General features: G+C 33.9%; 1 protein-coding gene across 16 annotated transcripts in view; it reads right to left on the reverse strand.

Annotated features, from left to right (window-relative positions):
- The window catches only part of ADAMTS6 (ADAM metallopeptidase with thrombospondin type 1 motif 6), a 330,357-nt gene that overhangs the window by 293,230 nt on the left and 22,279 nt on the right, over nt 1-14,848 (reverse strand). For 15 of the 16 annotated variants that reach the window (XR_012413697.1, XR_010587386.2, XR_012413698.1 and 12 more), the window contains 3 exons: nt 8,126-8,337; nt 7,544-7,627; nt 6,884-7,029 (listed from right to left, as the gene is read on the reverse strand). Coding sequence is in view for 8 of the 16 variants with exons in the window: in XM_015451548.4 (XP_015307034.1) it covers nt 6,884-7,029; nt 7,544-7,627; nt 8,126-8,337 (442 nt within the window). In the remaining 8 variants the exon portion in view is untranslated. Of the gene's footprint in view, nt 1-6,883; nt 7,030-7,543; nt 7,628-8,125; nt 8,338-14,848 lie in introns of those variants that run through there. The other variant, XM_073993516.1, reaches the window with a different exon arrangement.

Here is a 14,848-nt window from a genome sequence, read left to right on the forward strand (position 1 = left end):
AGAGACAGACTTTGTTCATGAGTTGGAAGACTCCATATTGTTAAGATGGCAATTTGCTAGACCACACTCCAGAGGAGATTACATAAAGTCATGAATACCAGGAGACAGAGATCACTGAGGGCCATCTTAGAAGCCTGCCTACCACAGACTTCTAAGATGCTGTGTGACCTTGCCAATCAGTTAACTTTCCTGTGCTTCAGCTCTCTCTTCTGCAATATGGAGAAAACAGCAGTACCTATCTCATGCAGTTATTTAAGGTTTAAATGATTAAGTGTCTGTAAAGCACTTAAGTATCTGGTACTTGGTTATATACATACATCAATACATCCATAAAACCAATATAAATACTTAAGTTACTATTCCTTAGAGCTTAGAACAATACATCCTTCTTTAACTATTTAATGGTGCCTACTACAAATAAGGTCCAGTATTTATTCAAGGTGTGCATAAAGATAACTGATTAAATTTGGGTACTGAGGAAAAAGTATCTTCTTGTTTTCATTTTTATTTGAACTTCAACAAATACACACAGGTAATGCCTGAGATAACCATAATCCTGTTTCACCAGGTCCTAATTTGTGCCTATTTTCCAGACATAACTGTCAATGGCACGCTCTTTCAGTTTTTTTTGTGGTTTGTTTTTTGTTTTTTAAGATGGAGTCTCACTCTATTGCCCAGGCTAGAGTGCAGTGGTGCAATCTCAGTTCACTGTAATCTCTGCCTCTCGGGTTCAAGAGATTCTCCTACCTCAGTCTCCTGAGTATCTGGGATTACAGGTGCATGTCACCATGCCTGACTAATGTTTTTGTGTATTTTTAGTAGAGACAAGTTTCACCATGTTGGCCAGGCTGGTCTTGAACTCCTGACCTCAAGTATTCCTCCCACCTCAGCCTCCCAAAGTGCTGGCATTACAGGCATGACCCATTGCATACAGCCCCCCTCTTTCACTCTTAAAAGTGTCCCAGTGTACACAAGAAATTAGAGTCACTCCAGTTTGTCACAGTCCTAGACTGAAATGGAAACTGAATCTAGATAAAGACTTTTGAGTAAGAAACCAACAAGGCATGGACAAAAGGAAGGGAAACTGAAGAGGAGGAATATGGGCAATGGGGGTGGGTAGATATAGTGGGCAATAGAGTGAGACTCTGTCTCAAGAAAAAAAAGAACAAAAGGTTGGTTTAATATTCTAAACCAATCATTGCAATTCACTGTGTTAATACACTTTTAGAAAGATGAACTATATGATCGTCTCAAACAATTCAGAAAAAGCAGCATGGTAAGAGAAAAATAAATGCTTCAAAATGCCCACATAACAAAATTAATTCACCCACAATCTGAATTCACACTTCCTATAAACCTAATATATTCTTTAAAAGCTTAATGAAATAAAATATTTAACTGTTTATAAAACAGGTAACTGGCATTTCTTTAAAGATTTTTAAAAATCCATAAATGAATACCAAATAAATGTTAATGTATCACATTTAACTTCCCTTTCCTCTATCTGTTCTAATACATTACCATGGAACCAATATATAATCCTGATAAACACATTATTTAAAAAATAAGAAAACTTGTTTAAATGCATAGACTGCAGGCCAAATTTTAACAATAAACCACTTTTATAGCTATTTTTGTACTCCCAACTGAAAACATTAGGTGACTTTGGAAATTCTAATTCCTTTATAATCCAGCAGCACCAAAGCAAACAGTCATGACCCCTTAAGAGGATAAATATGCCCATTTTAATTAAAGACTAAATTATTTGACTTGGTGTGCAATTTTTGCATCTGTATTTTGAGACGTATTTATAAATCCTGTGCTTTTCATTAATGAAAAACTGTAAAAGTATAATAATTGACAAATAGCCTACAGAGGCAGTCTTAAAAGGTGTCTTGAATTCTCAAGAATTTAGGCTAATAAGAGGAATGAAGTATTGATACATGCCACATTATAGATGAACCTTGAAAACACTGTGCTAAGTAAAAGAGGCAAGTTACAAAAGACCACATATTGTATTATTTCATTTATATGTATGGTCTAGAGGTAAATCTATACAGACAAAAAGTACATTAGCAGTTGCCTATGACTAGGGTAGGAGTGGGGACTGAGGGGAATGTGGGGAATGGAGGATGACTTCCTTTGGGAGTGATGGAATGTTCTAAAATTGATGATAATGACGATTGCACAACTCTGTGAATATACTAAAAACCAATGAACTGTATACTTTAAATGGATAAATTGTATGGTCTGTGAATTATATCTCAATAAAGCTGTTACCATAAAAAGAACTTAGGCTATAATTCCTACCCTAAATATAAACTGTTATGTATTATTATCTTAAAAATGGAAAAACCTGATTCCAATACTTTATACGAGAGAAAGCCAAGAAATGCATGCATTAGTCTGTTCATGCTAATTGCTAAACATTGATGCAAATATACTCTACGTCTTTGAATTCCTACTGAATTTCAGACAACAAATAGATTTCTTGAGTATTTTACCACAAAATAGATTTAGATATTGGCTTGACTTTAAACTTGTGGTGGATATTTCCTGACTTCATTTGAAAATTTAATTAAATTAAATAACCTGTCAACTTGCAGGTTTTTATTCCTAAGTAGCTATTAATTTGGGTTATCAATAAAAACCTTAATAAAGTATGGGAGGCAACACATATCAAGCCACTGCTAGATTTAGCCATTTTACAATGTTTAGATATATCTAAATATCATTTGAATACCATAAAGACACACAATTTTTGTCAATTTAATAATTTTAAAACAACAAAATACAAAGCTTAATAAAGATAATTTGCAAGTTTTATAGCAAGTTAGCTTTTTAACTATGTGTGTACAGTCTTATTTTGCCTTCAAAAATTCTGCTTCTAGAGTTTCAAGTAAGGAATATTAATCATTTCTTGACCTAGGTATATAATGTTATATTTCACCACTGATGTATTGTGAATTTCATTCACTAATTTAGGTGAATATTAATCATCATCAAATAATTCTAATAGATCTTAGTCTATGAAAGCAATCAATACCAGTTACTAATACTGATATTTTAACTAAAAATATAGATCACAAAAATGAAAGATCAGTTTTATTATTCTATTAATGCATATTTATAATATATGAAATATAATAAACTATAGAAATATTGCTATATTTCTACAAATGTATACATTTTAGCCCTAACTTTGGTATTCAGAGCTAAGATGTCAGGTACTTAATACAACATAGAGAGGTAATCATCATTTTAGGAAGTGGCTTAAAGCTGCTCTTTGGTATAGCATAAAGTTAAGATTTGATAAATCTAGGTAGTGATAACAGGTATTCATTATATTATATATTATTTATTATGAACAATTATATAGAACATAGTATATGCACACATATGTACATATAAAATAAACATATATAATACATATAAATAATTTTAATATGTTCTTTGGTGTTCATTCAATATTATTGATATCAGAAAAAACAACATGCAAAAGTCCTTTATTTTCTTTCTCTCTAGTCAGAGTGATCTGATAGCTTTGCACAGCACAGTACATTTTAAATGTAAATCAACAAAATAAAACAATAAGATACAATTTTTAAAGAAAGGGATAACATTTTGAGTTTTTAAAAGTAACTACTGTTACTTAAGTGATTGCAATCTCAAATGGCTTTTGAATAAAACCTTTGAGTCCCTGGGACAAAATTTGGCCCAGTGGAAATAAACGTATCAATCATTTTTCCTCTGGCATTCTTTTTTTTCTTTTTTTTTTTTTTTTTTTTTGCTCACTCTGTCACCCAGGCTAGAGTACAGTGGCGCAATCTTGGCTCACTGCAAGCTCCACCTTGCAGGTTCACGCCATTCTCCTGCCTCAGCCTCTCAAGTAGCTGGGACTACAGGTGCCCACCACCACGTCTGGCTAATTTTTTTGTATTTTTAGTAGAAACAGGGTTTCACCATGTTAGCCAGATGTTCTTGATCTCCTGACCTTGTGATCTGCCTTCCTCAGCCTCCCAAAGTGCTGGGATTATAGGCATTAGCCACCGTGCCCAGCCCTGGCATTCTTGATACACACATTATACATTCTCCCTAGTGAGTTGACATTTCAAGCAAACATACAACATGATCTCACTCATAAACAGTCGGGTCAAACCCCTGAACATGTTAATAAGTGAGTTATATCAACCAATTTTCAACAGTAATATAAAATCATCTGTGGAATTCTCAAAAATATTTTTACAAAAATTAGTAGTATGATTTAAACACATGTTGGATTTCAAAACAAGAAATATATAAGAGAGTCCAACACTGGTACCTCTCTTCTGATCCTCAAAAACTAACCATTTTAAAAAATATTTTTACAAAAATTAGCAGTATGATTTAAACACATGTTGGATTTCAAAATAAAAAATATACAAGAGAGTCCAACACTGGTACCTCTCTTCTGATCCTCAAAAACTAACCATTTTTAAATATTAAAGATGATACTCCTCTCATTTTGATAAGTCACTCTGTGGCCCTAGCAATCCAAAAATAATTATAGACTTTTAAATAGGCTAGAAGTTACTTTGAAACTTTAATAAGAATTCAAAAAAGAATTATACACTGCTCCAAAAAGCATTTTTCTAACCTCTGTTACATTAGCCAATCTAAAATAATATGATATGAACTCTTTGAACTACTACTCTATTAAATCCTGAGATCATTTCTAGTACTAGTCTGATCATTAGGAGACAAGTTTAAAAAGAAAATTTTCGGCCAGGCACGGTGGCTCATGCCTGTAATCCCCAGTACTTTGGGAGGCCAAGGTGGGAGGATCACGAGGTCAGGAGATTGAGACCATCCTGGCTAACACGGTGAAACCTCGTCTCTACTAAAAACACAAAAAATTAGCTGTGCATGGTGGCACGCACCTGTAATCCCAGCTACTCAGGAGGCTGAGGCAGGAGAATCACTTGAACCTGGGATGTAGAGGTTGCAGTGCCGAGATCGCACCACTGCGCTCCAGCCTGGACGACAGAGCGGGACTCATCTCAAAAAAATAAAATAAAATAAAATAAATAAAATAAAATAAAAAATAAAATTTTATGTTTAAATCTCAAACTTCAAAAAGGTACTTGAAGTAGCTTACAAAAGCAAACAAGAGCCCTGCAGAGAATCAGGAAAATATCCAAGCGAATTCAGAGTAAAAAGTTGGACAGCTGAATGTTGTAGCCAGTGCAAAGAAAAGTGGGCTAACTGCCCAGATGTACTCTACTACTTGAATACCTATATACGTGCTTGGTGTAACTTCTGTCATTTGAGGCAAAAGGTAAAAATCCAATGGAGATAGAATAATGCAAATGTGAAGTATTGGGAGCCCACTGTGTGTCACATTTGGGAAGAGAGAAAGAGCTTTACAAATATAAATACAAAAGTCATGTAAATATTTATGATCATTTTGTAAGCTATATACAACAACATTTTCTTCTAGTAATTTCATTGACACTAATCAACGTCCATATTTTTTAACAGAAAGGTTTCTACATTTGCACAATTCCCAGTATATTTTTAATTCCTTAAGTATATTTAAGAATATTCCAGACCACAAGACTCTAAGGGGTTGCAAATTTTATCAGACTAAAATGTCAACGTGTATTTATATAGAACCATATGATGTTTTTATTCAGCAGGCATGTCATAAACCAAATTTTCTCACTTATGATGCCAGGTAGATAAAGTCAATTAAAGTGACTATAACTATAAAAAAAATTCAGAAATTTCACTGTACGACTCAGTTACTCAAGAAATTTTTCTAAAGTTTACATTATCTTACAGGATCTCAAGATTCTAACTCATATACTTTGTATTCCCTCCCTAGAACCTAATGTAGGGTCAATGAACATACCACAGATGAAGCGTATGTTAAATACTGTCTTGCAAATTGAAATAATCATCATACCAAAGACTATAATGCTTCCATTTTGCTTATTGTTTATTGTTACTTTTTATTTTAAAATATTGATAAGAAGTCAAAAGGCACACTTATCTTAAAATAATTTAAGTATAATATTTCTAACCAATTATAATTAAGAGTATTAAAAACTAAAACAGATAGCATCATATAATCAAAGACAGAATCACCAGGATCTGAGCCGTATTCTTTCACTTATTAGCTGAGTAATCTTGAGAAACTTACCTACCAGTTCCCTCATTCCTAACATAATAACACTCTCTACAGAATTGTTGCTGGAGAGTAAAGAATAAAATGGATCTGAAAACAGTTTTGTAAAATTGGAAAGCAATATAAAAATTCAATGGGTTATCATCAAAAAAATAATTTTGCTTGAGAGACAAGCTGTTCAACACATAGTGTAATCAATCTGCTTCTTTATGTTTATATATCTTAATTAAAGTATTTTAAATTAGATAGACATTCAAGTAAGTTGTATAACTGCCAGTGTCCTCCTCTCTTTTAATAAACTTTAACACAACTGGAAGGTAAAAATAGTTAATATATTTTATAACCAATAATGGTCACTTTATTTTTATGATATATATTTTCTCATATGTTTTAATCTTGTTTTAGTGTGTATTTTGTTCAGTTAACAAATCATCTACATGCTTTCTATTAAACATTATGAATAGAACTTATCAGTAGAAGGAAAGTCATTTATTAAATTTCTAAGTCAAATTTTAATATTTTCTTTTTTCTTATTTGGTTCATTTGATGCAAACACAATAATAGTGTAATACATTCTTTCCCAGTAGTGAAAAATAAATTACCATTTTGCTTTCTCTATACTCATTATCTGAATGAGGCTTTAGATAGAACCAAATTTATTACAATAGTGATAAACACAATAATCAATGGAAAAATACTTGCAACAAACCATACCTAGTAATAAGAACTGCATTATCGTGGTGGGCAATCCCATTTTCTGGAATGGTGTTTCCATCACTTTGGTGGGAGAGAATGGACTTCTGCCATTTACAGAAGCTATCGAGGGACTTGTCTGCATGGTGGTTTATCTCCAAGTTTGGCTGCAATACAACATGCATACCAGAAATGTTCCAAACAAACTACTAAGGTCAGTTGTTAAAACTTTTGAAGACTAAAGTGGGAGTATAATTAGAAGCAGTGGTTTCTAGGAATAATCTCTTGCCAATTTTTATTTCTGTAATATCTGACCTAGAGCTCATTTGGTATATTATTGAACAGATATTTTTTTCCAGTTCCAGCTGTAATGATAACGTGAACATATGTGAGATTATCAACATAAAAACTAAAGAAAACCATTATTATAAGATATGCCATGCAAATGCTCACCCTTATACTGAAACATAGCTAATCTATATAGCTTTAACATAAAAGGCATATTCTTGTAATGTATTTAAAATTTGCTTAAGATATTAAATGTGTAGAGCTAAAACTCATATCCAACTAGAACTTCCTAATAGGAGCAATAATAAAACATATTATTTAATAATAAGTAATTCTATAGCTCTATAGCCTGTCTGTTAAGAATCTTAGACTTATAAACTAACACATTCTTACCTGATCTTCTGTGAGAACAATTAAGCGGGCCACTATAATATTCACAACGTTTCCTAGGCTGGAATCACGGTAAAGTTTGGCAACCTGACCTCCAGAAAATAAGAAAAGACACAAAGTCAGACAAAAATCATAGGGTGATAGTTTGATTTGATTTTTTTAAGTGCTAAAACAAGTTTTTATAAATTTAACCACTGTATACATTACTCTGTATCACTTAGAACTCTACCCTCAAGGTGCCTTGGTAAAAGGTTTTTATACCAGTCTACCTCAATAAATATTTTCTCCTAGACATGAACTACAGCATGGAAATTAGAGGGTGAGCTGATGTTTCAAGTTAAAAAAGAAAAACAAAACCCTCAAACAAGATTTAACGATCCACTAAAACTGTCGTATTATCTAAAAATGAATGATAAGGTCATCTTTAAATGTATTTCTATGGAACTGAAACAATACTAGACCAATCTTTTACCATTTTAGACAGGTAAATTCTTATCATTATTAACTTCACGGCAAAAATTTGTGACCTTAGTCAAAAACACAACAAATATGAAATAAAATATTATATAGAGGGATCAAACTTACAATATTCATCACACTCAAAATGTAATGTTCAATGTCTTTGCGGCCATGGTAGCCCACCATCATTTTATCTGCCACTACCAATGTCTCCACAAACCGTTCAATGCTCACTGATCTCTTCTGTCTGTGGTGGTTATGTGTGTTGTTAATTGGTAGTGAATAAGAAAAAGTGGATGTATCATTCAGCCACCAAGGTTTGCCACTTCTTGTGAAATCTACAATAAAAGCAACCAATTCAGGTAAGTTCACTAATTAAACATATTTATTTATAAATCTTTCATGTAGACATGCTTCTCATAAATTATCTAATATATTAAGATTTTTCAAAGGGAAGAGAATGAGAAAATGCAGTAGTGAGAAATAAGTCTGTAAATTTTTGAAAATAATGTTATCTGAAAAAAAACATTCAACTGCTCATGAAAACAAAAAAAACTAATAAATGAATTAATAAAAAATAATTTTCAAATAATCATTTCATATTATTCCAGTAATTATATCTTGATACATTTAAATTTAGGATATATACTTTAAAGAATCATTTAAAGTTATTTAAAAAGCATCTAGAGTACGAACTTTTGAATCAGTCTAAGACAGCTCTGATAGAGAACCCTGATTCTGCAAAAATCTATTTCAAAGATACTTTGAGCATTCATTTTAAAACGAGATGCTTCCATTAAGCTATTTTAATTAGAATCAATTCTACTGCTCTAGAAATCTCAATTCTAAAAGGCAATGAATTACTTTTTTCACTTAGGTCGGCAGTCTACAACTATTTATTCTGACAGAGTACTCAAAATACTTCTTTTCCAAAGCCTAGAAGTAAGAGACATTCAATTAGAGTTGAAAGATCACGATTCCAGCATAATTTGCTTTGAACCACATTTAGCACGCATTGCAATGTATCCTTTGTTTTCTACACATTTGGTTCTTCAGTATAGAAGCAGCCTTTTAGTGCTACGGCATTTGTAAACACCTGCCTCACTGATTATCATCTTCATTAAATAAACTTGAGCATGTAGAGGGCCTCTGTATATCTTCCACATCCTTATATTGAATAGGAAATCTTTCTCATCCCCACTATTGAAAAATTTAGTGAGGAATAATTAGATTAATATATATGATACACTTGACAGAAAGTGTAACTATTCTCATTTCTCCAACTTCTTTAGCCTTTCTCTTTAAAAAATTGCATTGGTAGGTGCTATGGTTTGAATATCTCCTCCAAAACTCATGTTGAAACTTAATTGCCATTGAAACAGTATTAACATCTGGGGCCTCTAAGAGATGATTAGAACTTGAGGGCTCCACCCTCATGAAGGAATTAAAAGCGTTATTGTAGGAGTGGGTTGGTTATTGTGGGAGTGGGTTCCTGATAAAAAATAATGAGTTCAGGCCAATTTCCTCTCTCTGTTGTGTGCACTCACTTCCTCCTCTTGCCTTCCTCCATTAGATGACCCTCACCAGATGCTGGAGCCATGCTCTTGGACTTCCCAGCATCCAGAACCATATGCTTAGTAAACTTTTACTGTTCTTAAATTATCCAGTCTCAGGTATTCTGTTACAGCAGCAGGAAACGTGCTAAGACAGTAGGATGAATAAATTTTAGGAAATAAGGCGGAAATGATCATAAGACCCATCAGTTAAATACTCCTGAAACTCCTAAAGTCAAGAGAAGCAAAGACATAAACACCACTTCTTATTTCAATAGTATATCCTCCAGATAGTAAGTGTTTCTCTATATCCATTTGTGGCAGACAGACTCTCCAGATGGCCTCCATGACCTCTGTCTCCTGATGTTCACATCCTTTTGTGATTTCCTCCTTTTGAATATGGGTAGGACCTGTGACTTGCTTCTAACTAACAGAACACAGCAAAGATGATGAGATGCATGTGATTTTGAGTATATTAGTACATGATTATGTTACATAATATTGTAGCATTTACCTAGAGTCTCTCCCTTGCTGACTTAGAGAAAGCAAGCAATCACATTGGTGAACTGACGCTGGCATCTGAAGACAATCATCCAAAAACTAAAGCTATCTGTAACCACAAAGAACTGAATGCTGCCAACAACTATGGGGGTAGAGAAGTGGATTCTTCCCCAGTCAAGATTCCAGATGAGAATTCAGCCCTAGCTGAGGCTAAGCAGATGACCCATCCATGCACAGACTCCTGACCAACAGAAACTGTGAAATACTAAAAGTATACTGAGTAAGCCACTAGGTTTTATTGGCTAATATTATTACAAAACAGCTGAAAGCTTTTCCACATCAATATAACTCCAATTTCTCCTGCTCAGTCCTCTGTGATCATAAAACCACTCATGTATTCAAGTCATGCCTAGTCTCTTACTCTGGCTAAACAGCTTAAATGTCCAAATATAGGATTTTATTTTCATTCTTTTGATCATTTCCCCTTCTCTGACCCATTCAATTTCTCCTTATTTTTATTTAAAATATTGTGAAAACAATTAGACATTATTGTGCAATAAACACAAAGCAATGGTAGTTCTCACTTAAAATGTATTCAGGTCGGGTGTGATGGCTCACGCCTATAATCCCAACACTTTGGGAGGCTGAGGTGGGTGGATCACCTGAGGTCAGACCTTGAGGCCAGCCTGGCCAACATGGTGAAACCCCATCTGTACTAAAAATACAGATATTAGCCAGATGTGGGGAGGGCGCCTGTAATCCCAGCTACTCGGAAGGCTGAGGCAGGACAATTGCTTGAACCTGGGAGGCGGAGGTTGCAGTGAGCTGAGATGGCACCTCTGCACTCCAGTCTGGGCAACAAGAGCAAAACTCCATCTCAAAAATAATGATAATAAAACTAAAAATGTATTCAGTGTAAGGTAATTGGTGTTATCATCATCTTTGTTATTGTCCTAATTATTTCAAATTTTTAGTTGGCTTGGCTATCACTCTAACAAACTACAAATTATTTGAACATTAAAACTATATATTTTTATTTATGAATGTCCATCAAAGGTATTTTATATATAGCATATATAATTATATATTCAATATTTTATACATATACACGTATACTGAATGAATAAAATCAAGAGAGAACATCTTCAGTTTCACTTTAAAAATTAAATTAATCCAGCATAATTAGCTCATTATAAAACTATGCATTCTATAATTGCCAATTGACTTCTTAATGTTAAGCTTAGTGATCTGTAAGTACTATCTTTCTTAGTCTAAAATAGAAAACGAGATTAACTTGCTTTGTTTCAAAATAAAGATAGTAGTTCTTCAAATGATACCTGTTACAGATGCTTTGCTTAATTTAATTTTGATTAGATTATAGCATGTTAGGAAAATATTGCTCATAAACACATACAACACGGTAACTTTTTCCCAAAATCAATATATGGATTTCATTGCCATTTGAAATAAGATTTTAACTTTTTGATCAATATCAAAGTGTTTGAATATATACAGCCATTCACTATTATTTCATTAACCTGCTTTATTTTAGTATTTACATAGTACTTACTACTTCTGGACAGTTGGCCATATATTTGTTTGTTTGTTTGTTTGCTTATTTAGTTAACTGTCTTTCCTCACTAGAATATAAACTCCATGAGAGCAGGGACTTTTTCTGCTTTATTTATCGCTGCATCCCCAGCACCTAGAATAGCCTTGCATACAGGAACTAAATGAATATTTACTTAATGAATATATAAGTAGATAATGAAGATATAGAGACGTAATAACATCTATTTCAATGGACTAGAAGAATACTTAGTTATCTCTGGGTGTTGGAATAAGTAATTTTCAGTTTCTTTTTTTCCTTTTTGTCCTGTATTTTCTAAAAAGAACATTTATTACTTCTATAAAATTTTTAAAAATTCAGAGTTTGAATCTAATTAGAATGGAAAAAATTAGTATCTGAATGTAAGATAAATATATCCAGTGTCAAGGGGGTTTTCATATCTTATATTTTGACATAAACCTGAATTCCAGGTAATAGGCTAACTGGCAGTGTATGCCTCTAAATTCACATCTCTCACTTGACCTATGCTGTTGAAACAGTATTACAATTAAGATGTTAGCCAGACATTTCCCAAATTTACTACTAAACACAAAACATTTTTTTTTTCCAATTAAGTCTAGTAACACTTGCCCAGAACATAGGGAAATACTATTTTATATTCCCAGTAATAGGAAGCCAGTGAAGTTTTTCAAGGTGTGTGATACAGCCAGATTTAGGGGACAGATTTTACTGAAAACAAAAACACAAACCTGGAGGCAGATAGCATAATTAGAAAGTCAGTATAGTGGTCTCGTCAAGAGATAATGAGGGTCTAAAACAGACTAGAGTTCGGGGTAGTAGAAATGGCAAGTGAATTGAAAACATTGAAATGGAACACTGTTTAGGAAATTCTCACAGTAATCCAAATGAGAGATGGTAGAAGAATCTTTCCCCAAAAGGACAGAATTTTATGACAGCCATAAGAATGGATTTGGAGAAGTGTTTCACTAATGCGTAAACCATTAAAAAATAAGGATCTGCCTTTCTTAAAATAATGTGATACGTACTTCAAAAAAGGATAATTTAAATATGAAAGGATTAAGAGATAGGCTTTTCAGAATATGATAAAATCTTTAAAGATTTTTACAAAAGGTGATCTTCTTTACCATCATACAGTGAAGGTTGGCATATTATGGAAAAATGATAGAATAATTACATTATAATAAACAACTGAATATTTAAATCCTAGTTTTTTTTCTTTCTTTTTTTTTGAGAAGGAGTTTCGCACTCGGAGTGATCTTGGCTCACTGCAACCGCTGCCTCCAAGGTTCAAGCAATTCTCCTGCCTCAGCCTGAGTAGCTGGGACTACAGGAGCGTGCCACAATGCCCGGCTCATTTTTGTATCTTTAGTAGAGACGGGGTTTCACCATGTTGGCCAGGATGGTCTCGATCTCCTGACCTCGTGATCCGCCTGCCTTGGCTTCCCAAAGTGCTGGGATTATAGGCGTGAGCCACTGTGCCCAGACTGAATTCTAGTTTTTAAAGAATTTACATATAGTTATACTTACAGTCTAAATGTTATTAAATATAAGATAAACTTGTTTCCATAATGTTTCATTTCATTACTCAATACAAAGACCCAACAAATCTTCTGTTTTCATTATTAACTATGGAATTTTATTTCAAGTTTTAAGTAGATTCACTGTAAGTTGTCTTTTTCTGGTACCAACAAGGACCTAATTAACAGCCTCAGAGATTACTCAAGAAGAAAGTGTGCAGAATGAGAACAGTAGGTTAAGAAAAGAAGACTTAATACTTAAGAAGAAAACAAGCCCATGAAGAATATGGAGAAGAAACAAAAGGATGATGCATATCATACACTAACTCACAAGGCAATCCTTTCTTTCTTTTTTTTTTTTTTTTGAGATGGAGTCTCGCTCTGTTACCCTGGCTGGAGTGCAGTGGCATGATCTGGGCTCACTGCAACCTCCGCCTCCCGGGTTTAAGCGATTCTTCTGCCTCAGCCTCCCAAGTGGCTGGGACTACAGGCAAGCGCCACCACGCCTGGCTTATTTAATAGAGACGGGGTTTCACCATATTGGCCAGGCTGGTCTCGAAATCCTGACCTTATGATCTGCCTGCCTCGGCCTCCCAAAGTGCTGGGATTACAGGCATGAGCCACCACGTCTGGCTAACCCTTTCTATTTTTTACTAAATGTATTCGTTGGTGACTTTACCTTTGCATTAAGCTGAAATCTCTCTCTGAAACATTCTGCCCCTGGTTCTAGCTACTGGAACTATATAGAACAAATCTTTAAAAAAAATTTAATATAATAACACTTTAGTGTACTAGAAACAGTCATTTTAATGATAGCTACAGTTTGATTGGGTAACTAGTATGTGCTGAGATGAGCACTCAGAGAGGTTGGGTAATTAATTGGTCCTATGCTATACCAAAGCGCATGTTCTTTTTGCTATGCTATGTTATATCCACTGTTTCTCTACATTTTCTCACCTTTAGACTAACATCCTCCTAACTCCTTAGCTCTAGTCTTGCTCTTCTCTAATTCCATCTCCATATTGCTGCCAGAGTAGTCTTTGTAAAACACAAATCTGATTATGTTATTCTTCCTGTTTAAATCCTGTCCGTGGGTTTCTAGTGTACTTAGGATAAACAAACCCCTTAACATGGTTTATAAGCTCTTCATGATGTGGCCTCTGCTAATCTTTCCAGTTTCATCTCTCACAGCCACTTCCCCCAACCACTATGAACCTCACCTTTATCCCTCCAGCCCACATTCTAATATCCAGTTACATGAACTGTCTGTCAATTTATATAACATGACATTCTCCCTTTTGGTTTAGGAGCTTCATAAACGCTGTTTTCTCTATGTGAAACACTATAGCCACTGCTTTCTCCACTTCTACACAGCTACTTTTACTTTTCCCCCAGGCCTCAGCTTAGAAGTCACTTCTTCCATGAAGCTCTCCTTGACCACTGAAGTCTAGGTTTGTTGTCTGTACTACATATTTTTATAGTATCCTCACTCAGTGCTAACACTACTTTTGAATACTACCTTAAGATTCTTCAAGTCTTAAAGTGTCTAGATTCCTGCCACTAGCATAAAAATATCAGGCTAAACAAATACTCTATTTGCACAAATAGAGTACTACAGTACCTGTGCAAAAAAGCTATAGCTATTACCTAAAATAAGATGGTTATTTTTTTCCCTTCAACCAAAAAA

This window comes from Macaca fascicularis, chromosome 6, assembly GCF_037993035.2.
Source record: "Macaca fascicularis isolate 582-1 chromosome 6, T2T-MFA8v1.1".
Taxonomy (NCBI): Eukaryota; Metazoa; Chordata; class Mammalia; order Primates; family Cercopithecidae; genus Macaca; species Macaca fascicularis.